Source organism: Aythya fuligula, chromosome 19 (genome assembly GCF_009819795.1).
Source record: "Aythya fuligula isolate bAytFul2 chromosome 19, bAytFul2.pri, whole genome shotgun sequence".
Classification (NCBI taxonomy): domain Eukaryota; kingdom Metazoa; phylum Chordata; class Aves; order Anseriformes; family Anatidae; genus Aythya; species Aythya fuligula.
In genome coordinates, this window is record NC_045577.1 from 1052721 (window position 1) to 1080578 (window position 27858).

Sequence of the window (27858 nt, forward strand, 5' to 3'; positions counted from 1 at the left end):
CTCAATGACAAATAGGTCATACACATTCCAATTCTCCTTAAAGAGGATCTAAAAGAAGCCTTCAAGAGAAAACTCCTTTAGGGTTAGGAGCAAAAAAGGAATCACCTGGGGATGAAAGAACCAGCCCTTTTCTTTCACGCCTCTATCCCCCAGAAAAGGAAAACACCACCTCTGCAAAAATTAACGGCCATAGTCATGCCATTGTTTAATTGGGCAGTTTCTCCACGCTAACACCCAGTGCTGAAGTCCATGACCAAACCCCAAGTCCATGAATGCAATCCACTTACTGCTAATGACCTCCCCCCAGCCCCTTTCCCTCGGGGTGTTCCGTTCATCCTTCAGTGGTCGAAGTAATTCTAACGGAAAGCACCAAGTTTACAGAAATGGGTGTACGTGGTTGGCTGGCACCTTTTGGCAACAGTTCTGTTACTTTTGGTCCTTTATGCACTCTTTTCACATTTACTATTGCACACCAAAAATCTAACAACATCACTTCCTATACACGTAATTTATCATTTTAAAACAAAATGTTATGGGACACCACGGGAAAATATTAAGATGACATTACAAGATTTTAATTCTTTGGAAAGCCTAATTCTCTAACTACACCTAGCAATACTATATAAAGGACTTTCAGAGCAGGTAAAAAAAAAAAAAAAAGCAAAGGACCATCTTACAATGAATACTCTCAGCTAATCTGGGGCTAACCGAAACACTTACTGGTTTAAAAATGTTTTTTAAAAAATTACTCCAGTTCTTTTATTTTTCTACACAGAAAAGCAAATTAATAAAAATAATGAAGAAAATGGTTCTTGCCACTTCCATGAAGGAAAGCAAATCTGAAAGACCAGATGATGCTGATCAAACTCTGTTTGCCAAGCTTGCAAACGGGACGCAATGCACAGGGTAATCACCAGCTTAGGTGTCGTTGTGCCATCTTTTAAACTAGCAAGATTTAGAACAAGACTGATTTAAGGATCAAATATTATCCTCAACTAAAACCCAAACTTCAGGACTAAAAGAACTTTCATACATTGGTCTTAACATCTCAGATATTCAAGTAATAGTTACATATTGTAGGACACTTAAATATAAATAAATTTATATTGCTTTTAGATATGATCTGGCCATATCTTTTGCGAGGGCGTATTTGTGCTTCACTGCTGCGTGTTATCGGTCAGGGCTGTGCTTGCAATATTAAGTTACGTGTTCAGCACCAAAAACCCATCAAGGCTAAATAACCAGAATGTTGCAGTGGTACACACACTGAGTTTCCACAGTAAGGCAGATCAGAGGAATTCATTTCTATTGAGTGTTGCTCCTCCACACAATCAAGTCTCTAATAAAGGAGAAAGACTATAAAAAATGTTACCATTCCACTCTTTCACCTGTGATTAGCTTGGCAAAAATGCTGTACTGAATTACATATAGAGCCCTAGAAAGTAAGTTTCTTTAATTATGCCTTGACAAGTAGCACTGCCAAATAAAGCACTTGATACTTTACATAAATTGTTCCAATTTCAGTTAACCAAGTGATTTTAAGTACTAGTTCCTTACAGGTTTTAATCATCAAAATGCATACACAAACATACACACACTAAACCCAACAAAAAAGCAAAAGAACAACGAAAGAAAAACATATTTTGTAAAGAATGTGAGAAAGATTTTGTTTCCTTTACCAGTCACAGACACCAAGTCTTAACACATCCCTCTGTCAGAAGTGCACCGAACACTCCAGGAAGAGCAAGGAATAATACTGACATGAAAAAATTAAATGCTTGCTGTCCTTTTTCAGTGTAATTCTAGCTAAAAAAGAACAGCAATTACTTATATACAGGTGACAACCACTGGCCATCACTCAGACCATTTCATTCATGAAAAATTTATGGGGTGTTGTGCATAAAAACGTTTTTGAATTCATAATTATCAGTTTAAGGGAAAGGTGGGGTGAGAAATCTATAAAACACCCTGACCTGATGTCATGATATGTTTCATAAAGAACAGTGTTATATTTTAAAATATTTTATATGAACAGTAAAACTTGCACTGCTGCATAGCAGACAACATGAAGAACATTTAGTAAAAACATTCACTGAAACCCCTGGCATATGTATTTAATGTCACTAATCAAAATATATATTACAGCCCAAGGTTTTGTTAAGGATCTCTGTTTGGGGTTTGTACAGTATACACAATATTTCAGAAAAAAATATTACAGTAAGGTAATATTACTCCTTTTTATATTAGACTTATCTATTGTAACTTACAGTCCCTCTCCTCTATATATTCAAACCTTTATAACACCCTAATGCCCTAGCCAAAAAGTGTTTAACTATCAGTTAAGCCCTATCTATTATAAATTCCAGTTTCAGAAATTTCAGTAATTACATTTTAATAAATAGTTTAGTTTGTTCTTTTTTAATCTTGAGATCTCTCCTTTTGAGAAAGTCCTTTCATTTACCAAAACACAGTACGTAACAACCTGTTAGAGGTCAGAGAGGCTTTTGCTTGTTTATTTAAAGGATAATGAGTCCAAAGATAATTGCAATGCATTAAATATAGTTATATAATATTTACATTGTCCTCTCAGATTTTAAATTTAGGTGAAATACAATTGGTAACTAATGTCACCTACTACAAACTTGCAGTGTGGCTGGTGTTTTATTAATAAAAGGTGTATTAAGCTAGAAAGTATACTAAGTGGTTGCCCTGATTCTTGTTTCAGTATTCCATTAGAAATGAAGTGAATTATTCACATGAGTAAGAATTCAGGAAAAGGGGTGATGAAAAAAACCATGGAGACTTTTCTGCATATTTTAAGATTCCAAAATACCTGAAAACTGTGGTCCCTTTTACAGTGCCAGTATCTACAGGGGAGAAAAACGCAACCAAAAGAGAAGAGGAAAACCTGTTAAATTAATTTGATTAGTAAAGGTGTGTTTTAAAATGCCTCAATTCTGTACAATATTATATACAAAGAAAGTTTCTTCTTAGCTTTTGCAGCTGTTGTACATTCTTATAGACTCTTCTGCTAACAGTCTGCCCGTGTATGTGCTGTTTGAGTTACTTGCGATCATCAATAGTCTTAATGAATTCAACTGCTGCTGTGAACTGCATCCACCAGTAAGATTCTTCTCCAGATAAACAGTTGGCATAGAAACTGCTAATGTACTGAACAGTGGACAGCAAACAAGGTGGATTTGCCTGAGGGTTAAAGAAGAAAAAAGATTGTTTGTTTGTTTGCAAAGCTAAGATACATAGTAGAAGTACAATTCTACTTCTGCAGTGATCCTCCCAAATACGTACATGATTATTTAATACATCTGTAGGATAGTGACTGCTTATCCAGACCACCCCCTTTTCACAGCCTCAGAAAACATCTTACTTGGTGAAAGGAGCATTTTTCCAACAAGGAAAAACAACTGGCAGGCCAAGAGAAAGAACACAGGCATAATCTATAAAAGCCATCCCAGATTTCAACACATGGAATAGCCTGTTATTTCAGCATTTTATACATCACAGACCATCCTCCAAACCTTCATGCTTCAAAAAAAAAAAAGCAAGTCCGTACTAATGTGGATCTTGGTTGTTGAAGAGGGCAACATTAAGCATGCAGATAACGAGGCTGATGGACACATCAAAAAACACCCAAAACAACAACTACAAAAAGGCACCATCACTCCAACAATGCCTGGCCCCAATTTCCTTGGTTCCAACTTGCAAAGTTTGCTTGGATTCGAAAACCGTAACTGTGATCATATTTCTGTTGTTTCTATTTAAACATGCTGAATTAGTTTTTTTGTTTGTTTGCTTGTTGTTTTTTTTTTGTTTTTTTTTTGTTTTTTTAATTTAGCATGCTCCCAGCTACCCAAGTCAATTATTTTTCTTCCTAATGTGTGCTTGCTTATTAAAAGAATTAATTGAAGTTTGTGATCTTTGCAGAAGAACTCACCTTTATGAGAACAAAGACCAGAACAGGAACAAAATCATCTGCCCCAGGTACTGAATCTTCATTTGCCAGACTAAGCAGGTTCATGATTGTTGAACACATTCGCAGGATACACTGTACTTTGTCTCGGGGGGTTTTGTAAGCGCTTATTGTGCGGATTTCAGACTGTGCAGATGGCCACGGTGCCTCCCGGAGATATACCTAAAAAAAAGAAACACATTGCCTGCTTTCATTTGTCCAAGCTACTAATGTGCACCGCAGAGGATCTGAGGTACCACAGACTTGCAGGCAGGAGCAAGGCTCCAGACTAACAGGAAGCGCTAGGTCAAGATGGTTGCATTACACTCAGAACTAAGGCCGCTTCCTGCTGTATTATAATGAAAAACTACAAGGAGACAATGCTGTACGTGCAATTAACATAATTAGCCTGTACTTATTACTAACTTCTCCAGTACACTATTTTGAAAGAAGGTAGAGCTGTATGTCTCTGTCGTCCATATAAGCAGCTTTATGAACGCTTGCCGTTTGGAGTCACACAGCCCAAGCACTGAATTAGGAAGGCTGCAAACATTCAGCCTCTCACAGACCTCTTAAGCCTACCAACCTGCTTTTAGTTACCCTATTAACCATGAAAAAATTGAAAATGCTGTGCAAATTCCCAGATGTGTCAAGGTTCTGTTAATGATGGCTAGTTCTGAAAGCTAACTTGATAGCTGCAAACCACAGCTACAGCCTATGAATCACATCAGAAATATAAAGGGTTGAAGGCTTGTCTTTTGAAGGGAACTATCAGAAAGTTACTGCATCTTAGTATTGGTGCAGTGCAGGATATTAGAGCTGGCACAGATAGAAAAATGTTTCTAGGTGTAAAGCAAAACAATCCTCTCATCACAAACACAATCAAAAACCAAGAACCCCAACACACAAAGCAAAGGAAAGGGGAAGTTGTTACCTCAGGTATCTGAAGTGCTTTGTGGTTTGCAGTCACTACTTTAGATAGCCTTTGTATATGTTCATGAAGGACCCTAAAAACAAACACAAAAAATAAGAGTAAGAGGTAAGCAGCAGCCAGCCAACAGTCCCCTGAGGTTTCCCACTAATTTCAGGTTTGGTATACTGTAAGAAAGATCTTCAGGAATGTGTATCATGGTGGTCCCAGCTAACGAGCATTAGGTCAGTAAGTGACACACAGGATTTGGTGGGAAGTTCAACTATGCAGCCAGGAAAGCATTCAAAAAACATGCTCTAAAAACCAGCAGAACACCTAAATGTATGGAAAGTGCTGTACTAAAACAGAAAATGGAAGGAGCAAGTCCTGAAGCAGATTTTAATCATTCTCAGCATACACACTTGCAGAGCTCAAAGTCTGTATCTCAAGTCATTATACTTAAAATTTTATTTCATTCTAGCTGTTTGCTGCAAACACGAACTTTTGCACGTGATGCTAAAGTACTCCTTTGGTTTTGTACAAAATGTTCTAAAAGGAAACACAAGTTTGTATGGCATGACGGCCTTAAGACAATCAAGTTTGTCACATGAAGACTGCAGAGCTTCCTTCTGCACCAACTGCAAAAGAGAAGCCAGGTACTTCAAATTGCAGTAACTTACTGGTCACGCAGAATATCTCCATCCTGATTAGGGTAGAACGCAAGTTTGAAAATGCGATTCATCACACTGCGCTCTATAGCTAATTGCGCATCCTGAAGCTGTTCTTCACTGGCATTCTGCCATATGGCATCCTGAGCCATTGCCCCATATAAGAACTGAAGAAAATCTTCAACTTGAGCTGTTTTATCATCTGCTGCTGTAAGTTTCTGGAAATCTGATAAAAAGCAAAAAAAAAGTACATTCAGTTAAAGTTAAAACAAACAAACAAACAAACAATCATTATTTCCTAGATATTTTTCTGGAAAGAAGAGCTCAGAATACATTTCAGACTTCCCACTAGGCAACACTGGGGCTCTGTTTTGCCCACACCATGGTCAGGGAAATTCACGCAAGAACACATGAATTAAGCAAAGGAATTAAAGGAAAAGCATATAGACCATATTTAGCAAAGCATACAGTCAAATACTTGATAATGTATCAATCACTTCCTCTGCAGTACCAATTCTTGTGCTTTCTTTCTAGCCACCCACAGAGATAACACAGAACAATCATTAGAACTAGTTGGAATGAGTGCACACAAAGTTGTCACGGAGAGGGAAAGATAAATAAATAAAATCAAGAAAACCCATGTGTACCATTTTCTACCCCTACCTTTATTAAGTATGCATAGCTGCAACATTCACATTTATCTACAAAATACAGAACAAGTGATGCAGCCAAGTTAATGCAGCGTGACCAAATCACTGGCCATTCATCAGCACCATATTTATAGCATTCTAGATCAGAAGACAACTGCCACTCACATCTGCCAGCAGCCTAAATGCCACAGTTGCCAATTTCTCTTTTAGATCATCCAGAAATAGCTGCCTTCTTTCTGTCCAATGAAAGGGCTTAACTCCTTTTCTGGGTCACTGAATCTTGTTACCAGAATTTAATCCCAGTAGATATAAATTCTTATACTAATACTAGCCTATTCAGACATATTTAATATACAGCACTATCTGCTCAAGGAGCAAGAACTGACTCCAAATTTCTTATGTGCTTCATTAAGTCAGGTATGTGCATATATAACAGAAATAGTTTGTTCTAGGAGGCTCTGTTTAGAGAGTTGTCTTCCTGTGCCTATATTGCTTATGCTATGACATTTTTGTATCTTTGATTCATCTGACTCAAATTACTACTATTCTCCACATCTTCTAAGATACAACCACAGGATCTGTACTGATAACTAAATGCTGCAACTTAATTTATCATTTCATAATTAGTCAGTCGATCTTAATTGCTTAACAGTGTTCATGCTTGGAGCAGATGCTAGATAATATGACTTAGCATAACTTAAGACCAGGTGAGGTGAAATTACTTTCATTCTAGCCCACGAAAAACACAGGCAGTTACCACAATGTTAAATCACAGTAATCTTTACGTTTGAGCCATTAATTCACTAGTTGAAATGAAGACTGTTTCAAGAATCTGCTCCTCAGATCAGAAACTGTACTTTAAAACGTTAACCCAAGACAGTGTGTAAATACAGAGTGAAGGAATATAAACAATCCACAGTCTGTATTAATCTTACCTTGAATAAACTCCCTTATTTTCTTTTCTTTGCTCTCTAGCAGTAACCTCACACATACTGTAGTGAAGTATCTGTTGGCCACTTCTTTATCTCGCAGAACTCTTTGCAGCAGCCTTTCCAAGTGTGCTTGTGTTGTTTGCAGACCTTGGCGACACCGAGTTAAATAAGCGATATATGGAGCTCTTTTCCTAAAAGAAGTGTTCTACATTAGATTCACAGAGAAGATAGAAAATAATAGCTTTATAAACTGTTGAGCTGTAGTGCAAGAATAATCTTCAACCTGTTGTTTTTAAAACAAAGATAACACCTGAATTAGGAAGTTCAGTCTTATTACACAGACTTCTCTGCCTGAATTTACTGCCCTTGCAGCACTCCAGAACGCAAGACTAAAGCAAATTCTAAACTGCGTCTTTTGTGTGCTAAGAACTGAACATTAGCCACAAACTGATTTAATTCAAGTTTATTTCTACCTGAACTGACTTAAGGTCCAAACTTTAAGCCATTCCCAGAAATAGGAGACAATTACATCATTTTGTGGGAAAGCAGAAATATAATATCTGATTTGGTAAAGTACAATTTAAGTCCAAACAGGTCTTTCCAATCTGTTAGTGAATAAATATATGGACTCAAAGCCACTAATAATGAGATACAGAACAAACCTATAGTCCTCTGCAATAGAGGCCAGCAGCTTTCGACAAGTCCTGTTATCAAAGCGGCTTACGCATCGCATTGTTTCTTGCAGCTGCGCCATCAAGTTCTTGTCTTGAAGGTTAATAGCTTCAGCTAGCTGAACTTTCAAGAAGCACACTATTTCATTATCTAACAAAGAAAAAAGAAAAATTACTAAGGAAAAGTATGTAGGCATAATGAAAACGGAACAACACTCTTGAATATGGGAGACATGCAAGCAGCAGTTTAAACCAAAACTTCTTTACATGATGCAGTGAGTGTTAAATTAAGTATTTCTGAACTTTCCAGATATCAAGGGATAAGTTTTCATATCACTACCTTACTTACTATATAGAATTAATTCTGAAATGTGAAGAGGACCAGACAAGAAGACAGATTGACCTGTCTGCAAATAAACCTACAACCTACAACCTGCAGTACAGGCGTCATTAGACAGCAGAAAAGAGGAGATGAATATAGTACAAAACATTTGAATGCATAAATAAAATTTACCTTCAGGGTCTGTGTGATCTGGTAGACCATTCCTTGTTGAATGTGTCAACATTGGAAAGGCAACAGAATCTGCTGAACAAAGAGCCAACCTCAATTTCTTCTTTGCATCCCTTAAAGAGGAAAAGCATTTTCTTAAAGTTGCTGCAAACACAGCTTCTTCATTATGCAGTCTATGTTTTTTGGTTTTGTTGTTTTATTTTAAACTTATAAAATGTTATTTAACATAATTTGAATACACCTGTGTTGTCAAGACTTTCAAGTATCAGTTCTTTTGATACACCACCTAGAGCAGTTTCAAATGAATTTTTCCAAACAATGAATTGCTTTCTTCTCTCAAATTACAATATCCCTCACTACCTCAGTGGAAATAGAACAGTCTGAGATGCTCTAAACTAAAAGCACATAGAAATTTACAATTAAAGAAGACACCCATATCCACACTGATATTTGTGGGAATCTATCACATGACTTCAGCTTTTAATTCTGCTTTGTGGTTAAGATTAAACTTGCAAATGTGTTTACCTATAGGAGAAAGCAGAACTTTGTGGCTGGGCTACTTGACTTGCAGAGTCTGGTAGATCATCTGCAGACATGTTTTGCAAAGCCTCATCACGTGGAGAGTCATGCACACTCTCACCATCCCCTGTAGTCTCTATGAAAAGAAAAAGTTATGTGTGAGTGAAGGAGTCCAAAGAAGAACCTAGACTAATACTCTAGGAGAAATGAAGACAGCAAGTAAAATAACTTGTTCTGAATAAGTGGAAAATCTATATTGAAAAACACACAATCTACAAGTTACTAAAAAGAAATTGCAACAGTTTTCAAAGGCAATATACTTCTTTGGTATCCATTTGTTAATAGAACATCTCTTGCCAGTTTGCTTTTTTTAAACAGCCACCTCAATGGCAACATGGAAGAGCTGCCCTTGGGAATACTAACTTAATTCTCAGACAAACTACTCTACAGGTTATATGAGAAAACGTTCTTGTTCCAGAGCTCACATTGTTCAGGTGCTAGCATTAACATTTGTCTAGAACACTGAAGTGTTTTTTATCTTTAAGGAGAAAAAAATATGTCAGTGATGACTATAAAAGCCAGGTTCTCACCTCCACTGTCATAGTTTACTAAAGCTCCTTCACTGGGACTGGTTCGCTTAATCGCATTCCTGTATTTATCCAGAATATCTTCTGCAGCTTGCGCCTGTGCACTGAGCCTTGGGCTGGGATCATCTGAAAAGTCCAAAACAAAAGGAGTTAACCTTATATTGTGACAACTGAAAGCAAAATACAAAAATTTAGACCCACACATCTGGGCTCTGCCTTTAGCCAAAACAAATAGCTGCTTGTGTTGCATAAAACCACAATTCAAATACATTTATGGGGTCTGAAGCAAAAGCAGGAAAAAAAATAAAGTGCAATGAAAGCGAGCAAATAAAGCCAAATCCTTGGCGTATTTATACTGTATACACAAACAGTTCTTGCCTGTTTGAAGACTTCTAGAAGTGGTGACTAGGCAAATAGAAAACTCAAGACCCAGGTCCAAATTATGTTTAAATTTAGCACTTAAGAAATTATCCCAGGAATGTGTCTGCAGCTAGCCTTACAGCTCAGCTATGATAAGGACGTGCACTTTTTAATGGAGACCAAAAAAACAAACAAAAAAAAAAACAACCCAAGTTGAGTCAATGTTCCAGTACTATACATATTGACAGAAGCATGACAATTTAAAATCAGTCTTCAAGGAAACAAGTCTTCATCCACTTTCTTACTCAGAAAGCCAGTTGTGAACATTAACTATAATGGTGCATTTCTTTCTGGTATTGGACACCTAATGGGCACTCTGGTATTTTAAATGGCATGTTATAAGCAAAAATTTCTATGATGATATTATTCACATACCTTGAAGCGTTGAATATCTGTCAGGCACCATGTCATCTTTGTCTTTTTCTTGTTTTTCTTTCTTTCTAAATGGAATTGGAGCTGAAAATGCAAGGTAGCTTATCAGGGACTATGCTGAAATCAAGTCCAGACTGAAGAAACTTTAAGGAAATGGCTAACGAGGAAGTTTGTCACAAAATAAACATCATCAAAAGCCTTTCTGTGAGGTGGAGCTAAACTGTATTATCACCATATGCAGTAAGCTCTACTGTTAACAAAAATACTACCAAGAGCCAGCCAGAGCACCTTTTTTTTGCCTTCCAGTACATTCTATGAAATTATTAGAAGTCACGTTGGTTTCCATTTCTATTTATTTTTAATTTGTACTTTAATTTAGCCAACAGTCGTAACTCAAATATTGGTTGTAATGGCAAGAATCTTTTCTGGCAACTCCTTCCCGTTATTAAGTCCAGGGGGAAGATGTAAAGACAGTACATTGTTAAACAGAAGACCAAATAAAGCAGTATTAAAACACTGATAGTTATTTACAGTCACACATTGATGCTTTGAGGATTATGTTATGAAACAATAAAAAATTCTATGGAAGTGAGTAAAGATAAAATAAAAAGGCATCATGTACTAAAGCACCAAAACCAGACAGACATGATCCTACCTTTGGGCATGGCAGACACAAAACGTTTTCTCCACCATGGCTTGTTTCTGTCAGACTTCTCATCATCACTGTCTTTTCGCTCTTCAATCTGTAGAGGGATGGAATATGTATTTTAATATATTACCACATCACACGTAAATACAGAATTTCTCCTCAACAGCTACAAGTTACGCTTTATCAACTGTAAAAACAGAACTACGGCAGAGTACAGAAAGACAGAGCAGGTTAAGTTAGAAATACCCCTCCTGAGGAGGACAGCCCGAGTACAACACAAATGCTGTGAAAAGAATTTATTTATTTTTAAATCAATTGCTTTCCAGGAAGCGGCAACATTTTACATTTTAACAATATAGCAGAACTATTTCTGAAGTCCTACCAAGTCAAGTAAAGCTTATCCAGTACATTTAAGAGGAAACGTGTAGATTTAAGTCAATCTGAACGCCTGTAGTTTTAGTTTGCAAATCATATGCCAATTTTTAAGAAGTACCCAGAATACATTGTAATTCCTTGGTTAAACACATTTACTAACAGCTTTCTGGCATGAGAAGCATAATTATAGTGGGCACACTAGGAAAAAAAACAAACAAAACAGCAACACAAAATGATAAACAGGAACCTCACCTCTCCCCTAGAGGAGTCTTTACTGGGAGATGAAGACGATGACTGAGATGCAGCCACCAGAACAGCTGCCCCAGTGTTGGTGGTTGGCATTGGAAGTTCCCTCTCCTCGTTACCAGGACGTCTGTTCCACCCAGGATCACTCATAGGTCTCCGAACTGATGACACTATATCTGAACTCCTGCTGCGGACTAGCCTTTCTGGGTAAGAATGCCTCTGCTTGAATGCTTCTAGATCAGTTGGAATTAAAGCGTGAGACCCAAAGTTTGGCAATCGGGCCTCATTACCTCCCATAGCTCCTTCCAAAATCGGTGGATCTGGTGGTGGGTGAGATGGTCTTGCATAGTGTACTTTAGGCCTTACTACAGCTGATACACCTGAGGTAATAAACATAAAAGAAGCCACATACATTTCTGTTAATATTCATCCAAATTAGCTGATACCAACATAGAAGTATTGAATGGCAATTTTTATTAACAGAGTTTATTCTTTACCACTTACCCTCATTTGATGACAGAGGGTCAAACAATGCAAGCAAAGAATCTGTCTGAGAAGGAGGAGATGTCAACTGACTAGCTCCTGAAACAAAGGTTAAAAAAAAGTTAGCATTGTTCAAAGAACCACCTACACATAAGGGACATTGAGAAAACAATCTTCAGTAACAGTTCACAGGACTTATGTTCTAAAAAATTAAAGGTATTCTGATATGGAAAGATTCCCGTCTAATGTGCCAAAATGATCAAAGAACTGCATCACAAAAATGGGGAAAATCTTGAGGAGACCAATTCCAAAGTGCAAGAAAACAATCAATGCAATCAAACAGAATTAGCAAAAGGCAATCTTAGATTGAAGGATCAAGCTCTAGTGCTATAAAATACCGGCATCTCTTTGCCAAACAAATACAGTGCTAGAAATAAAGAAAACACCAAACTTCTCAGCCACTAGATCTTTGAAATAGTGGAAAAAAACAGAAGAGAAGGAGTATTATTGCACTCTGAGCTTCCATTGTGCTCCTACTACAACATAAAAATTCGGGGATTCTCAATATCCATTATAAATACATCACTTTTACTAACGTTGTGAGACCTCAGTTATCAGAGTTCTTACTTCTCCTTTACAGGTATCTTACTTACCATGGGCTGTTTCATCCATGTCAGGACTTGTCACAGAATCTTTTCCCCCAAAGTCAGAGCTACATTCAGACCTGAGATCCTCAATCTTATTAGGAATATCTTCAGATGTTGCACTAATACCTTACATATAACAAAAGAAGCACCTTAAATACACTTCCAGACAAAAAGGAAGCAAAATCCCGAAGCTGTTAACATGTTTGGTCAACAATGCAATAATCAAGTCATAACTGACAGTAGCACATAAAAACATTCAAAATTTCCATAATTGTAAAGTAAGATTTTATGTTTCTGCTTTACATATTCAATGGTTTTAACATACCCATGAATACTCTTTGAAGAAGTACATTAGAAAGATGTTTCACTCTGCTAAACACTTTGTGGAAAACTAGAAACTCAAGTACACGTATGCTGATTTACTTAAAGTTATGATAACAAACTGAATACAAGAAAGTTAGGAGTTTCCTCTAAATCAGTGCTCCACTACTAACCATTGCTACTGTACCACGCAGTATTCTATGCATTGCTACTTTTTTTCTTTTTAATTTTATAAGTTAAATAAAGAATTACAGCTTTGAAAATCCCAGAATGAGTACAAAAAGTTATACATAATTTTTATCTCATGAAACTAAAGCAAACACAGCAGAGCAGATGCTGACTATGTTCTAATACACCAGTGTGTTTTTAATGCAATTAAACACACCTGATACAACGCTGAGGCCTGGCGTACTGGGTCGAGAGCTGACCTCCCTTACATCTGTGTCATCAGACGTGCTACCCAACCCAGAACAGCTTTCCAGTTCTTGCAGTCTTTCTTCCTGTTTTAGGTCCGGGGCCTCTACAAAGGGAGACAACACAGAGAAGAGAGAAAAAGCATCATTAGTCAATACCAGGCTCCGTTAAAATTCACATACAAAAAGAAGACTGTGAGGCTTGATTTGGAATATTAATTTTTAAGCTAATTGAACCACTTCAGCAAGTCTTCTCCCTACACAGAAGGCAGGACTCTGCCCAGAAAGCAATGCCCTATTTGCACAGGCATTTTGACAAGTTCTTATCCATTTAAGTATTGTATTACTGAGAGACAGCGGTATACAGCCAAAACAACCAAAGTAAATTGTGATCAAATACAGCACTACTAAACATCACTATAAAAAAGAGCAAACAATTTTGCTTTGCCTTGCCTTCTCTCCTTTTTCAGCCCTTAAGAATTTCTTAAGTAACAGTAAGTCTCTTACAATGCTTTTTATCTTCTCTCTGCCTAGGAATAATACATCCTTCTAGAAGTATTCACAAATATTAACCTAAGCTTACAACAGGAGTTTCTTGAGGAAGCAGAGGAAGAGGCTGGTGCTTTGAATTATATGCCTCTGGTTCACACTAAAGTAATAAATACAAACTACATAATTCTGACCTGAGTCACTTGGTAATACTTCCACACTCCAGGCCTCACTTGTGGTTTCTGATATGGTCGAACCTGTGCAAGGATCAAGCAACACAGATCCTGAACCTGGTAAACACAGCAAGCTGCCTAGCATGTTCTCTGCAGCTGCACCTGCAAAAGTAAAGCAGAAATGTGTTAACTAGATACAATTTTCTGAAGATAAGTCTAACACAACATGTTCTTATTTTTCTCTTTTAAGTGTCCTTAATAAACTGATAACGAAAGACAATGTTATAAAGATAAAAATGGGCAACCAAACACAGTACAAGTCATGCACACAAAATCCTCCTACAGAGCAGCTCCACTTTAATCAATGAAAACACCTATTTAGAAAGAGAGGAGAAGGGTTCTGGAGCTTCACCATTTCACAGCAAGCATGAAGCATTTTAACATACCAGATGCACGACTGAGTTACCTGCAATTTCTTGCAAATGGTCTTCATCAATATTTGGATCAAAGTCACTACCCAAGACATCTGTACTCCAAGTTTCGCTCACAGTTTCTGATATATCTCTGTCATCAGTCAACCCCATCATATCACGGATTTCAAATTTGCGGAGCTTGTCATCAAGATTATCCTGAGTTGTGGCTATATAAAAATAAAAAAGTTCTGAATTTTTTGAAAGGCTTCTCTGATTACTTCTAATTGAAAATCTGTAAGAGCACATTAAAGGGGATTAAAAAACAAAACAAAACAAAAAAAAAAATTCTGTCACATAAGATAGTGTTTAAAAGTAAGGCCTGTAAAGCACTATTATACAATTCAAGAGATGCTCCCTGAAAGCAATGTTTAAGTACATCTGAGATGTAAGAAGAATCTTAAACAACACATGGTGACCTATCAACCCAAGAGACAGATAAAGTAATGGATAAAACTTAACACATTATCAAGAAAGTTTTTTGTTGGAATTGTATAAGTTAACACAGAATTGTTGAAGCTGGAAGGGACCTCCAGAGATCATTCAAGTCCAAACCCCCTGTTCAAAACATGGTCTATTACAGCAGGTTGCTCATGGTCATGTTTTGAAAATCTACAAGGTTGGAGGCTCAAAAACCTCTCTGGGCAACCTGTTCCAGTGTTTCATGTATGTATGTTAAACAGAAATCTATTCAGCTGCTTTAAGACTACTCCAATCTAGACCACCTTATTCCCTTGAAGGAAAAGTAAGTATCAAGCAAAACTTTACAAGCAGTTTCCTACAAACTACTTATGTCTCAAAATTCCATGCAATTTTATTTTCAACCTTTGCTTTAGCATCTACAGCACCTCAGGCACTTGTTTCAGAGAATTTGCACCTGCCTTGTTCATGCTCTAACAGCTGCAGAGCTTCAACACCATTGCTCCCAGAGGGGCCCGCACCAAGCTCTGATACAGACTCTCCCTCTAAATCCAAAGATGATACAGAGTTGGAGCGATTTGAAGGACCTGTGAAAACACATTTTACCATAAATCTAATTTGAGTAACAGTTTCCAAATACACAGGATTAACAATCCCGGACACAATTAGCAACAATGATTAAGAGAAATTAAGTACAATACAAAATACTGAACTGATTAACAAAGTGTTTTGCTACTCTTGATCCCTACTCTATAGATCCTCAATCTGCACCATGATTTATACTGCACATGTATGAAGGACCATACTGACCATCATAATCTACAAACAGATTACCAGAGATCTAGAATCTCACCATTACCATACTTCAACTAAGAGCCAATAAAGCCTTTGTCATTAATTTAATTATTGTTTATTTGAAAAGAAAGAGAGCAAGAACTACATTACAGAAGTTATAAAAAAATAAAGCACACTAAATAATTTGTACAGACCTCTTCGATACCACTGATAAACTTCTGCTTTGTTGTGTCTGAGGTTAATATAAAGGAGTTGTCCTGAGTCCAGAAACCATTCTGAGATATGTAATAGTTTATTAGAACATGATGGAAAAAAAAAAGTCTGAGAACTCTAAGTTTAGAGGAAAGTTAGATTATTTTTAATAATTAGTTATGCACTTAATTTAAAAAACAAACAAAAACCAACAACAAGAACACCCTTTTCTTCTTCTAAATACACTTACTGTTTTTGGTCATAATTCTCAGACTAAGTTATGCCTTTCCTGGTCAAAGTCCTGTTCCAGACTTTTTTCTTTGAATGGCTAACAGAAAAGACAAGCTCCTAGCTTGATCTTTAAAACAGTAGAGATGACATGCTATATTTAACAGAAGTTCCTTTTACAGAAAAGGGGAAAAAAAAGTGACAAAACTTCTTCAAGACTTAAGTAACCCTTCACCTTCAGATATTCCTTCCAGATTATCACTGCAGAGGGAAAAGCGCAAGGTTTTATCAGGTTTACCATGGAGTTTGTTTTCATCAACAGGGACATCTCCTTGTCCGCCATCTGCAAGCTGCATGTTTAAGACCTAGAGAGTTGGGGGGAAACAAACAAGACTTCCTTAACATAATCTATTTTTCAGGTAATTACACAGTGAACAAAATATTGCACATGCTTTTTGCACTTTTTTTCTAGATGTCAATGGTACAATCAAGCTCCTAACATTCCATTTGAAAAAACACGTTTATCTCCAAAGTTAGAGCCTGGACGGAACGTAAGGTAACCAAGACATGAACATAAGGCAAACCCTGGTAGTAACAGGCCCACCAGCTCCTCCTTACTCCATCAGTCTGATGTAACATGGAAACTGATGGTTACACAAGGCTGCAGAAGGAGATAATCCCAACTAGCAAGCAAAGCAGTGAAGATGAAAGCAGAATGCTGTTCTACGCCTGCTGAAAGAACAGGCTAGAAAACCAGCCTTAACCTAAGTGACATATTTTGAAGGCATTCATGGCAACATGACCACAGCTCCACCCTCACAAGAAGCTGGGCTTATGTGATTCAACTCTGAGCTGCCAAAAACATCAGGATCAGCGTTCCTGTGCTGTTATTCACATACGTCACTTGATGCAGAGGACAAAGCACACAGGGAGGTAATAGAATTAATTTATTCAGGCTCGGAAGAAACAGCCCCAGTTTGTTAAGCATGTTAGATGACAAAGCCTCTTCATAAAACTGCCAGCTCCATTTTTCCTGCGTTAACATACTGTTTTTCACAACTTGCAGATATGCTAAGGGAGGAGAAAAAACTTCTAACATGTGGAAATTTGAAAGGTAAAATACCCAAGTTCAGTAACACAAACAAACAAGTGAAGCTTTTAATCAGTGTTTTGAACATATTATCTGAATTTAAGCATCACAACTTCATTGTTCTGCTATTAAAGAACACAGAAGCTGTATTTTACAAAATATCTAAGCTGTAATAGATTTTGCATACCTCATTTTCTGACATCATTCCTGGAGTAATCTGTGGACCTGTTCCCAAAGAAATCACCAGCACTTCTTCCGGCTGAACTTCTGGGATGGTCTCCTGCGAGGATCCTTCGTGATCCCCATGCTGATCCATTAGAATATTTGATCTACTTCTGCTACGAGTTGCTAAGAAAGTGTTTTGAAATATCAACATTAGAAAGCTGTTCCTTGTTTAGGGAGAAAAAGACAATGCAATGGAAATACAGAACTGCAAAGTTTTGAATTAATAACATGCATACTAATAAATTTATAAAATGCCAAGTCTTAATAGAATTTGAGAGATGGAACCAGTGTTTAACATTGAGTACTGAACTGTGAAAAACTGAGAGAAACATCCTGTTTGTCACATCCTGTTTGCCTGCACAAATTTTTACACCAAAGATTAGCACAAATTTCAGTAACTTTAAAGGATCCAGAGTTTTGGCACGTGAAATCAAAAATGCAACCAAGTAGTAATAGTGAATTTGACGTGGTGGTAGCTGCAGAGGAGCTCCCCAGCTATATACACTTAAAAGTGGGAATATGATATCTGCATTCATTTTGTAAAAAAGTCTACTCCGTCCATATAATTCAAAGCAATCGAGGAAGATACTTATGTTTTAAATATTTTAAGAACCACATGCTATTTCTTCTCTCTTTAACGAGTAGTCATACATGCCCACACAACCTAGAAAAAACATCTGTCCTTAGAAGAGACTGCCACTGATCTAGTAGATAGGAAAAGTTTAAAAAGCACCCAAAAAGAAACAGAAAGATCTCTTGAAAAATAGATTCTGCGTTTGTAGAATTGTGTGTTCCAATCACAGGAAGACCCTTAATAAATTAGTTGAGAACATTTTGTTAGGCATTGGAATGGGCTTCCCAGGGAAGTGGTGGAGTCACCATCCCTGGAGGTCTTTAAAAGACATTTAGATGTAGAGCTTAGTGATATGGTTTAGTGGAGGACTGGTTAGTGTTAGGTCAGAGGTTGGACTAGGTGATCTAGGAGGTCTCTTCCAACCTAGACGATTCTGTGATTAGGAAGGCTTTTACCTACAAAAAAGGTCTAGGTTCCTGTGGCTTAAAAATGATGTTTAATTAATTTGCATTTTAAGAGGAAAAACTTCTAAGTAGAGACAATTTATTCTAGCAGGTGTCTCAAATGCAGATCCACAAAATCAACATCAGGTATTTTGTTCGGATTATTTGGTGACTCTTTATTAGTCCTTTCAAGTAGCCTTATTTTCACGTTTGACACTGTGGAAGGAAAAACACCCACAGGGAATTAACATTGCTAAGTATGGCAGCATGACACCAGTTAATTTTTATTTGGTCCAAGGAAAACAAGGCAAGTGTGCAGAACTAACAGCCAAATTTTGATTTTAAAATCATCCACAAATACACATACGGTATTCTTAAAAACCACACGTACATAAAGAATGAGTTTCATAGAGAAATCAATTAAGAAATCTGAAAAAGAACTTATTTCCAAAGTAAACCAAAAGCATGCTCAAGTATGACAGTTGTGTTATAAATAAGTTTCACAGAAAAGAACAGAAAGAGGGCATTACCCACCAAAAGGGGTTACTAGAGTTATATGAGCTGAAAGATTGGTGGCAGAAGTATCCCAGGCAGTAATGGCTGCCAATTGCTGTCCTGGATTTCGAAAGCATTAAAGTAAAACAAAAGAAATCAAAACTTTGAGTAACAAAACTATTTTATATCATAAAATAAATCCTGTTGTGCCACTACTCTGTAGGCCTAAGACCAGAACCATTCAGCAGCAGAGTTAAAACAACATGGGATAGGTTTGTTTTGGGGTTTGTTTTTCTGTGCCACTTACCTGTCTGTATATATTTTGATTCTGCTAAAAACTAACACCAAAGGTCTCAAATGAACAGAAATATCCCATTTGGTCATATCCACATAAATACACACTGACGAAGACTACCACACTTCTTACTTTAAGAAAAAATATTATTAAAATAGAAAAGTTCAAGATTCAGAAAACCTATTCAAAAACAGGAAGAAAAAAAAAAAAACAAAAACACAAAATTGCATTACAGTATCTTAACTACTGAAACTAGATTGGGTAAATAATGGAGAATGAAGAGATACTCTGTTCTCAACACATACTCAAAGTTCTACTCTTTTTCTTCCTCCTCTACATTTCCTCCCTTCTATGATACAATCATTTTAAACTTAGTCTGCCCCACTAATTAAATATCATAGCTTCCCTCTTACCACTTTCCTAAGCAATCTTCCCTCCTAGATCTGCTTTCCATCTTCAAACTTTCCCCTTACTATCCTTGCACTAGCCTAACAACTACTCCAGCATTCTTCTCCAGTTCAGTCCAGAGTGGGGAAGCTCACGACACTCACATCAGAAAGTAATAGAGATGCCTGGCTATCTATGCAAAAGAAAATTCTCTATCATCTACAGACTAAAAAGTAGGACCAGAAAGTGTAGCCAAAGAATAATCCTAACAAGATGATTAAAAAAAAGGTAAAGGAAATATATCACGGTATCAGAAATCATGCAGGAAGTCTGTTTGCTGTCCTTACCTATTGGTAAGCGATTTTTTTTGTTAGCTGGAGTGGTTGCAGGAGAGAGCTGTGGGGTATTGTACGGAGTCATTTCAAGGCTGCTGCTTTTCCCTGGTTTGTTCTGGGGCAAGTTTGCTAACAAGTTTTCCAGAGCCATCCGATCTTCCTTAAGTTGATCACTTGACATCACATTCCGCATAAAACCAACCTACAAGTTTAGAAGTAGCGTGGGCAAGAATTTCAGTGTGAATTATCAGCCCTGTTTATCCAGTCTGTAAACACAGGGGTGCAAGTTTATATTAATTCTATTTAGGAACTTAAGATATTACCAGACTCGTCAGCTGGCTGTATGTCATGTAAACCACTGTTCTACTCAGCCCCTCCAGGAGATTAACTGAAGACATTGGAGGAGTTTCAACTGCACGCCCATCAATAACTACATCCAGGAAAGCAGCAACACAGCTCTGCAAGGGAAGAAGTTTTGAAATGAAAGACCATTTACCAGTGGTTGAAAAGAACCTAAGTTATGACAAGAGCTAAATAGTTTACATAATAACATTAAGTTTTGCTTCCTACTTTTAACATCTTGGGATAAAATACCATGCATTATTAAACCCACTGAAAGGCAGGTAAGGAAAGTTTTAGTACTTCCTGCAATCCTTCTCTGCATTCAAAAGTACTACTTAAGTGTTCTTAGTTTTTGAAGTGTTTCATTGCAGAGCAGCAGTTTCAGATCATAAATACGAATTAAACTGTTTATGGCAAAGAAGCTGCCCTTTCCTAAAGGATCTGCTGAGCACAGATTAAAAGTGAAACAAGGAAGCATCACACAGTATCACTTTCTAATCTGACTGAACATTACCTGTACAATATATGTGTAACTTCACATGATGACTGAAGAGCATTTTTAATTAACCAAAATCTGGAAGTTACACAAGCAAATTAAGTGTATGGTTTTGTTTGTTTGTTTTTAATATATGACAGTACATCAAAAATCATTAGTTTTGTTGTTCTGATGAAGCTAATTGCTATGGAGGAGTCATACTAACATAAAAAGGCGAACAAAAAAGCAAAACAAAAACGGAACAGAAGTTCCTTGTGCTAACAAATTCCTTTTTAAACACTAGATTTCATACAAAAGTTGTCTGCAGATCTAAGTGTTTTCTTTTGCATCAGTAAAAAACTGACAGTAATTCAGCATTTCAGTTTAAAAGGTAACTTGCTTTAATTTCTTTTCTGTATTTTCTTTTAAGAAGTATGATTTCAAAGTAGAAGTGAGAATCCCTGAGCCTTAATTCTAGTACTCAAGATTTTGTTCCCAGCTCTGTGCAGCATTTAATCTGCTTTTCAGAACATGGAAATCCTAAGTTAACTGCTTAGCAAGTGCTTTGCAATGTCAGAAAAAAGAGGCTGCAGAAGGATGAAGTATAGACAGGAGAGTCTTGGTTTTTTTGAAGTCTGGACTCTTACTTTGTCAAATTTAGCAAGGTTGTTCTTCATACGTGGATCCCCCTCTTCGGAACCAGTCATTGCCAATTGCTGCAGAAGTCTCCCAACCTGAAATGACAAAAACTATGAGGAATAAGTATTGCAAAACATCACCACAATGGACCCTGTTACAAAAATTAGTTAAGGCAACTCCTCCGTTCTACGTTCATTTTAATGTAACACTAGAAATACTTTTGGTTGATTGGATAGTTTTGTGTTTGCTTTTAGGGTAGAAAAAATGCAAGCATATAAAAAAAAAAAAAAAAGCAGTTGTTGCATTTAATAAGAAAATCTGCATGCACGGTATGCCATGAGTATCCATACTTCCTTCGCAGGAACAAAGCACGTTTGTTTTTACAACATGACCTAGATTCAACTCTCAATTCCGATTATCTCAAAGCTAGAGATTTTAAAAGGCTGTAAGTACTTTACTAAGTGTAAGTGGGGAGAAAAACAAAACAGGGAAAAGTCTAACTCTAGATCAGAGAATATGCTCCTTATTAATCACCAACTACAACCTACTCTCAGTTTTAAAGAGCCAATTGCAATCTGCTGCAACAGGCAAGCAGCGGCCCTGGACGGGACTAACAACGTATCTGAAAACCAATGCAAGGCCCTGGCGGTAACAGTGTCGTGAGTAAACTTCACTGGAATGATTTTCTGTGGGGATCACTGTCCACTTCATAGACATTTAAAAATAGGTTTTGTTACTTGTGTGGGTCATATCCTCAGCCAAATGAGTCTCACTTAATGCCCGCAGCCCACACCTCTATACACTAGCATTAAATTGTCCAAGTATTCACACAGACAAAAATTTGCCGTGAGGGCTGGGGAATACTCTAATAAAAGAGTAGACAGCTACACAGTTACATAGTGGTCACTACTGCTTGACAAGAGGTTTTTTGTCAGAAAAATACGTAATTATTTTGTTAAATACCTGGCATAATACTTAACGTTAGAAAGAAGAGCACCGTGTTCGTTTACAGATATTCCAGAATTCATCTTACAGTCACATTTACACTTTATAAAAGCTATTATGAAGAATGGAAGCTAAGTACATTTGCAACTCTCGTAAGAGAGAAAGGAATACATCCTATAACATTTTAAAAGCAAATATTTTAAGCAAACAAGCAGATAAACTTTAGAACATGCCTTCTCAGCAATGACAAATATTGTATTAGCATTTATCTTGCTGACTGGAGGTAGAGCACTCTACCTTTAACACAGTACCACCCTGTTGCAGTAGAGAAAAAAAAAGGCCAAGGACATTTCTTTCAGATTTTTTTTTTTTTTTTAATATTAGCTTAAAAGGAGTCATACCTGCATCAGATTAAATCTTGCCACCTCGTTTATGGGAGCATCAGAAATTATCCCGTACTGCTCTGGGTTAACAATCGCAGGACAGATGAAGCACGCTAGCAGGAGATCCGTGCACATTGCTCTGACCTCTCCGACCTCCAGCCTGTCTACACATGAGAGCGTTTTGTACATTTGTGACACGATCCATCGCAAGCTGTGTGGAAAACAGTACGTGTTTTGTTTGAGATAGCCTATGAATTTGTTCACCAAGGTCACCAGTTTGGCCTCATTGGAGTCGACCATCTCTTGAACTCTTTGCTTGAACTTTTCTGTGCCTTTCTCTCCGAACAACTTTTCCTGTTGTACCGGAGAGAATCTCTCAATTAATTTGTTTGGATCAGTTTCCAGGTGGTCTTCATCTTCAACCAGAAGCTGCATGATTGGCTCGTGTAAAGTTGCAGTAAGAAAAAGTTTTGCAGAAAAAAGTCCTTCAGAAAAAAGTTTGAATAAGATGCTGAACGCACAAGTACCTCGTCTCAACAGCCGCCTGGGGTTGTCACTTTCCTTAAGTTCAAATTCGATCAAGTAGCGAAGGACCTGGAGGAGGTAGCTCTCGTCCTCCTGCATGATGCAGTTGCCATAAATGGAGGTGAAGACTGTGTGGATGACGCCCTGCGTGTTGTCCTGGTTGAGCTTCTCTCCGGCAACCAGACAGGATGCAATAAGCCTAGGGTTCTCTCTCAGTCTGTTTAGGAATTCTCCATAAGCAGTCTCCTGAAATCCCAACTGCTTGTATCCATCCACAAACTGCGTGTCCTCCAGGATTTTTGCATGCTGACAGCATTCAGCAGGAGAAGCCTCAGCACTTTAAAGAAAAACAGAGAGACAGTGTAACTCGTAAGCAAACAAGTTTACCAGAAGGCATCACCGGGTCAATCTGCTAATAAGGGTACCACCAAGGCAAAAAGTTTTCCCGTACAGTTAACCCAAACTATTGCCATATTCAGGAACAAGGACAGTTTGCTCACATAAACTGTGGACAGAAGTAAAATACACACATAAAATGGGGGTAACTTAAACAGACAACAAGCAAGCCTCAGGTGAGTCAGATACCCTAGTTTAGATTTGTTTTAAAACTTCACTATTTTTATAGTCAGCACAGCAATGGACTCAAGATAATAAGAGAAAAATCTGAGAGATTTGCTGCAATTCACAGAAGTTTAGAGTTTTTTCTCCCCACAAATTCTCCACCACCACCCTGCCAAGTCACCTTGTTATGATCAGTCTGTCCAAATTAATTCTTTGCTGCTTGGAAATCCATGCTGTGCGGTACAGCTTTTCAGCTGTCTTCAATACATCCGCATTGAGCCTTTGAATCAGCTGCTTTTCTGAGTTCACATACAGTCGTTCCTGCTTGAGGTGATGAGCCAGCGTGTGTATATCCAGCTTCACCATCTTTGACAGTGGACTACACAGCACTCACTGAAAGAAAAGGGGAAGAAAAAGGTGAATTCCAACACTTCCAGGAACTAGTTTTGTTGGCCCCAATGAAGCAATAAGAAGGCTATAAGCTTAGCAGTAAATATGTCTGTGCATTCAATCAAGAATAAATATATAGTTAATGTTCAGAAAGCAAGTAAGACTCCCACACAGTCTGGAGTCCTAACACACACACACATAACCTGGCTCTGTTCAGCGAGCAAAAAGAGCAACTTTAGGAAAGAGCAGACTACCACAGAACAACGCTGTTATCATTTGTAACACTGCCTGAAAAAACAAACAAAAAAACAACCAAACAGCGTGGGTCTTGCAGAAATACCACCTAACATACAAAGGATTTGGGCATCTCTGCGTGATGCAGTACCCCAGCCAGTAAATAAGCAGAGACGTGTAAGCACTGAGTAACCGTGGCAAGTTTCACGCTGCTGTGCAGTTGGTTTTTGTTTTTTTGGTTTCTTTTTTTTTTTTTTTTACTTCTCCAAACCACCATGGCAAACCTCAGGACCCGTGTACAAGAAAAAGGGAGCAGCAGCATCTGTGGCTTTACAGTCCTCCAGAAAACGTAAACATGTTGACAGCTAACAACTGCTGCTGAAACACACCTCTGCAGATGAAGAACATCTCATTCGTTCTTATTACCAGTTTTTAAAAATTAATTATTTTGAAATCACACGAACATAGAAAGTAACAGTGCAAACAACTGTCTTCACCTTCAGTGTCTGGCAGAGGGCTGAGAACAGCAGAGCTGTGACGCTGGTAGCTCGACACATACGGCGCTTCAGCAGGCTTCAGGCTGGCTCTAAAGAAAACATGCAGCACGGTCAAAGAAGAAAATAAAATCCCCCAAACCTACTTAAGCAAGATGCAGATGCTGTTCCTCTGTTGGGATACTGGTATGAACACAGCCTAACCTGAAAGGGGAAACTTCTTCCATGAGTACACCTATACAGTGCACTGCTCCCTAAAAAAAAAATAAAACAAAACAAAACAAAAACTCTTCCCATTATGATTAGTATAAAAGGACAACAGCTGTATTCTCTACCCTTCCCACGCTGCACAACATTCACTCCGTGCCAGCGCTCAGGACAAGAGCTTTAAAAAGCAATTAGCCACACTTACGTACTCGGTAACGCGCTGCAGAAGGCAAGGTTAGACAGACAGAGCAGCAGCAGCTTCAGCTGGTACTAATTCCGGAAAGTTGTTTATCAGATTACCTTATCAGTTTCTCACAAATAAAGAAGCTGTCCATAATTACCCAGTTACCTCGTTTAAAACTATCGTTCATCAAACCTGAAATGAGAGAAGCCTGCACGTAGTCGTATAAAAGAGAGCTTAGGAAATTTAGGTATCTGGCAATCTGATGTCTGAAGAAACAACAGGTACTAAATAACTCCTGCTATCTGCCAGCTATTTTTCAATCCCGGTAATCTCATTTCGATAGGAAAACACTTCATATTTCGTAAGGCTGCTCGGAAAGCTACTGAAAGCTGTGGCACGGTATGAAAAACTTATCACAGCAATTCAAGCAATTCCACTTTGTGACGCTCCACCGAAACCACAAAGATTGTGTGAGCTGACAGCTTCTAAGATGTTTTGTCCTGCCATCAGCGTGACCTAAGTTTATTAGGACCCAAGACAACCTCTGCCTTTGATAAATATGGGACTAAACATGGGATTGCTTCTCATGTTTAGAAGTCCTGGGAAAAATGTCATAAATCTTCAGGTACTGAACCTACAGAGTATGTGGTTTTGTACCGTGGCACACAGAAACAAGTGACACCTCCATTAAATATTTCTGCGATTCAGTTGACAGAAAAGAGATTAAGCCAAGCCACAGTTACTGCCAGTACACCAAATTCTCCCTCCTCCAACGCCTCCTGCTCAAGGTTATTTGCTCCTCCTAAGTCTAGCTACGCAAGACTCAACTTCCAAAGCAAGTTTGGGCAGATCTAATGTAGGCAGGGCAGGGCAAGGCAAAGCTGAAATCACTCCATCTTACTGAAAAAGAATTCCAAAGCAGGGCTGAACAACTTCCATACTAGCTTACCCCGATGAAAATCTCTTTTTCTTTGGTAATATTTACAGTAACAACTAACAAGCCTTCTGTATACAAGCTAACAACTCACCTCCCAACTTTGAGCAAAAACAAGCAAACACTTTTCAGCAGGAGAGTTCACCATGACCTCAGATCTACCTGCTGAACTCTCACGTTGCAATACTCACCATCTCAAAACAGGTCCAACACGCACAATGCATTTCAACCTGCTACAGTGGCTGTCAATACTAACCTGAAACTCTTTCTTCAAGTTTGTGTCTTTGAACGTGGCTGCTCTGCAGCCAACGCGCAGCACAGTGCCTACGCAGTAAGATCTACGTGCAACGAGCTCCTCGTTTCCCATGCCCCTAACAGGGCTTATCAGGAGTGCTCAGGCTCGGCTGGCTCCTGAGCTGTCAATTGTGGTATGATTGCATTGCGCAAAAATCCACAGGAGCACGCAGCCAGGCTAAAATGTGCTCCGGCTGCCTGTGCTGTTGGAAAAAGGGGTTCCCCTTACATAATGAGTCATACTAATTAACTTTCAGTCAGAAGAACTTGAAGTCACTGACAAAAACAACCCGTTCCCAGCCTCCTGTCTTGAGACCAGTTCCCATCTTCACCTCGAAACGTCCCAGTGCTGCAATCCACCGTAAAGGGGGGCTGTCAGCACAGCCTGCACGCTCCAGGACCTGACGCATCACAAACCTTCACCTACGGCACCTCAAGCGCTCTGGAACCCCCCCAGAAGGAGCAGCCCCTAGGAGCGTTTCCTAAAATCACCGTCCTGTCTGCTGCCCGTTTTTCGGAAGCGCAGCATTTGGGATTTCACGGACTGACCGTGCCGTGCCCCCCTCCATCATCTTCAAACCGCAGCTCCCACCCGTGAGTCAGCTGCATCGCCCTCCACAGCAGCCTGCTGCCAGTCCTAAGCCGAGCATCACGTCTCGGGCTGAGAGCTGCTCCCGGCGGCACCGCCAGCTCTTCCCTCGCAGCACGGTATCATGACTTTGCAAGAACAAGCACAGACACTCGCTCGGTCGAGCTCTCCAGCGCTAAGACCCTATTAGAAAGGATTAAAAACCCCAAACAAACAAAGCAGGAAGTCCCGGCGCTCTGCGAGCCGCGAGTTGCGAAGCTCCGGAACGCGAAAGGCGCCGCGCTGCCGGGGCCGCCCCCCGCCCCCCGCCCGCTGCCCCCGCCGCGCCGAGCAGGGAGGGGAGGGCCGCGGGGCAGCCCCGAGCCGCAACCGGGACCGGGCCCCAGCCGCCCCCCTCGGGGCCAGCCCGGCCGCGCTGCCCCTGCCCCTGCCCCCGCCCGGCACCTCCTTCCCGGCGCGCTGCCTTCCTCCCGCTCGGCTCCCGGCAACGGGCAGAGCTCGGCCAGGCCCGGGCTGCCGCCCGCCTGCCCTCCCGCCGCCCTTCCTCTTCCTCTCCCCTTCCGCTCCCTTCCTCCCCCTCCTCTTCCTCCTCCTCCTCCTCCGCCGCCCCTCAGCGCGCCCCTACCCGGCCAGCGCCCCGGCTCCGCCGCCGCCCGGCTCCCGCTGCGGCCCCGCGCCCGGCGCGGCACTGCGCAGGCGGCGGGCGGCGA

General features: G+C 39.1%; 1 protein-coding gene across 9 annotated transcripts; it reads right to left on the reverse strand.

Moving 5' to 3' along the window:
- Window positions 1-1626: 1626 nt before the first annotated feature.
- GAPVD1 (GTPase activating protein and VPS9 domains 1) lies at window positions 1627-27804 on the reverse strand. 9 transcript variants are annotated; one of them, XM_032200146.1, is made up of 28 exons: window positions 27774-27804; window positions 24944-25032; window positions 24004-24215; window positions 22755-23598; window positions 21417-21503; window positions 20276-20410; window positions 19965-20154; window positions 18975-19055; window positions 17386-17546; window positions 16344-16473; window positions 15355-15480; window positions 14470-14643; window positions 14025-14165; window positions 13314-13448; window positions 12614-12733; window positions 11982-12059; window positions 11484-11857; window positions 10863-10950; window positions 10211-10291; window positions 9419-9541; window positions 8835-8964; window positions 8313-8422; window positions 7790-7949; window positions 7131-7318; window positions 5558-5771; window positions 4902-4974; window positions 3953-4150; window positions 1627-3204 (listed from the first exon to the last, which is right to left on the reverse strand). In XM_032200146.1, exons 3-28 carry the CDS (start codon window positions 24186-24188, stop codon window positions 3064-3066), a joined length of 4467 nt encoding a protein of 1488 aa, XP_032056037.1. In that variant the 5' UTR covers window positions 24189-24215; window positions 24944-25032; window positions 27774-27804; the 3' UTR covers window positions 1627-3063. The 9 variants fall into 9 exon arrangements, with proteins under 9 accessions (XP_032056037.1, XP_032056038.1, XP_032056039.1 ...); XM_032200147.1 differs by lacking the exon at window positions 27774-27804 and adding an exon at window positions 27593-27689; XM_032200148.1 differs by lacking the exon at window positions 27774-27804 and adding an exon at window positions 27109-27276.
- Between the last annotated feature and the right edge of the window lie 54 nt (window positions 27805-27858).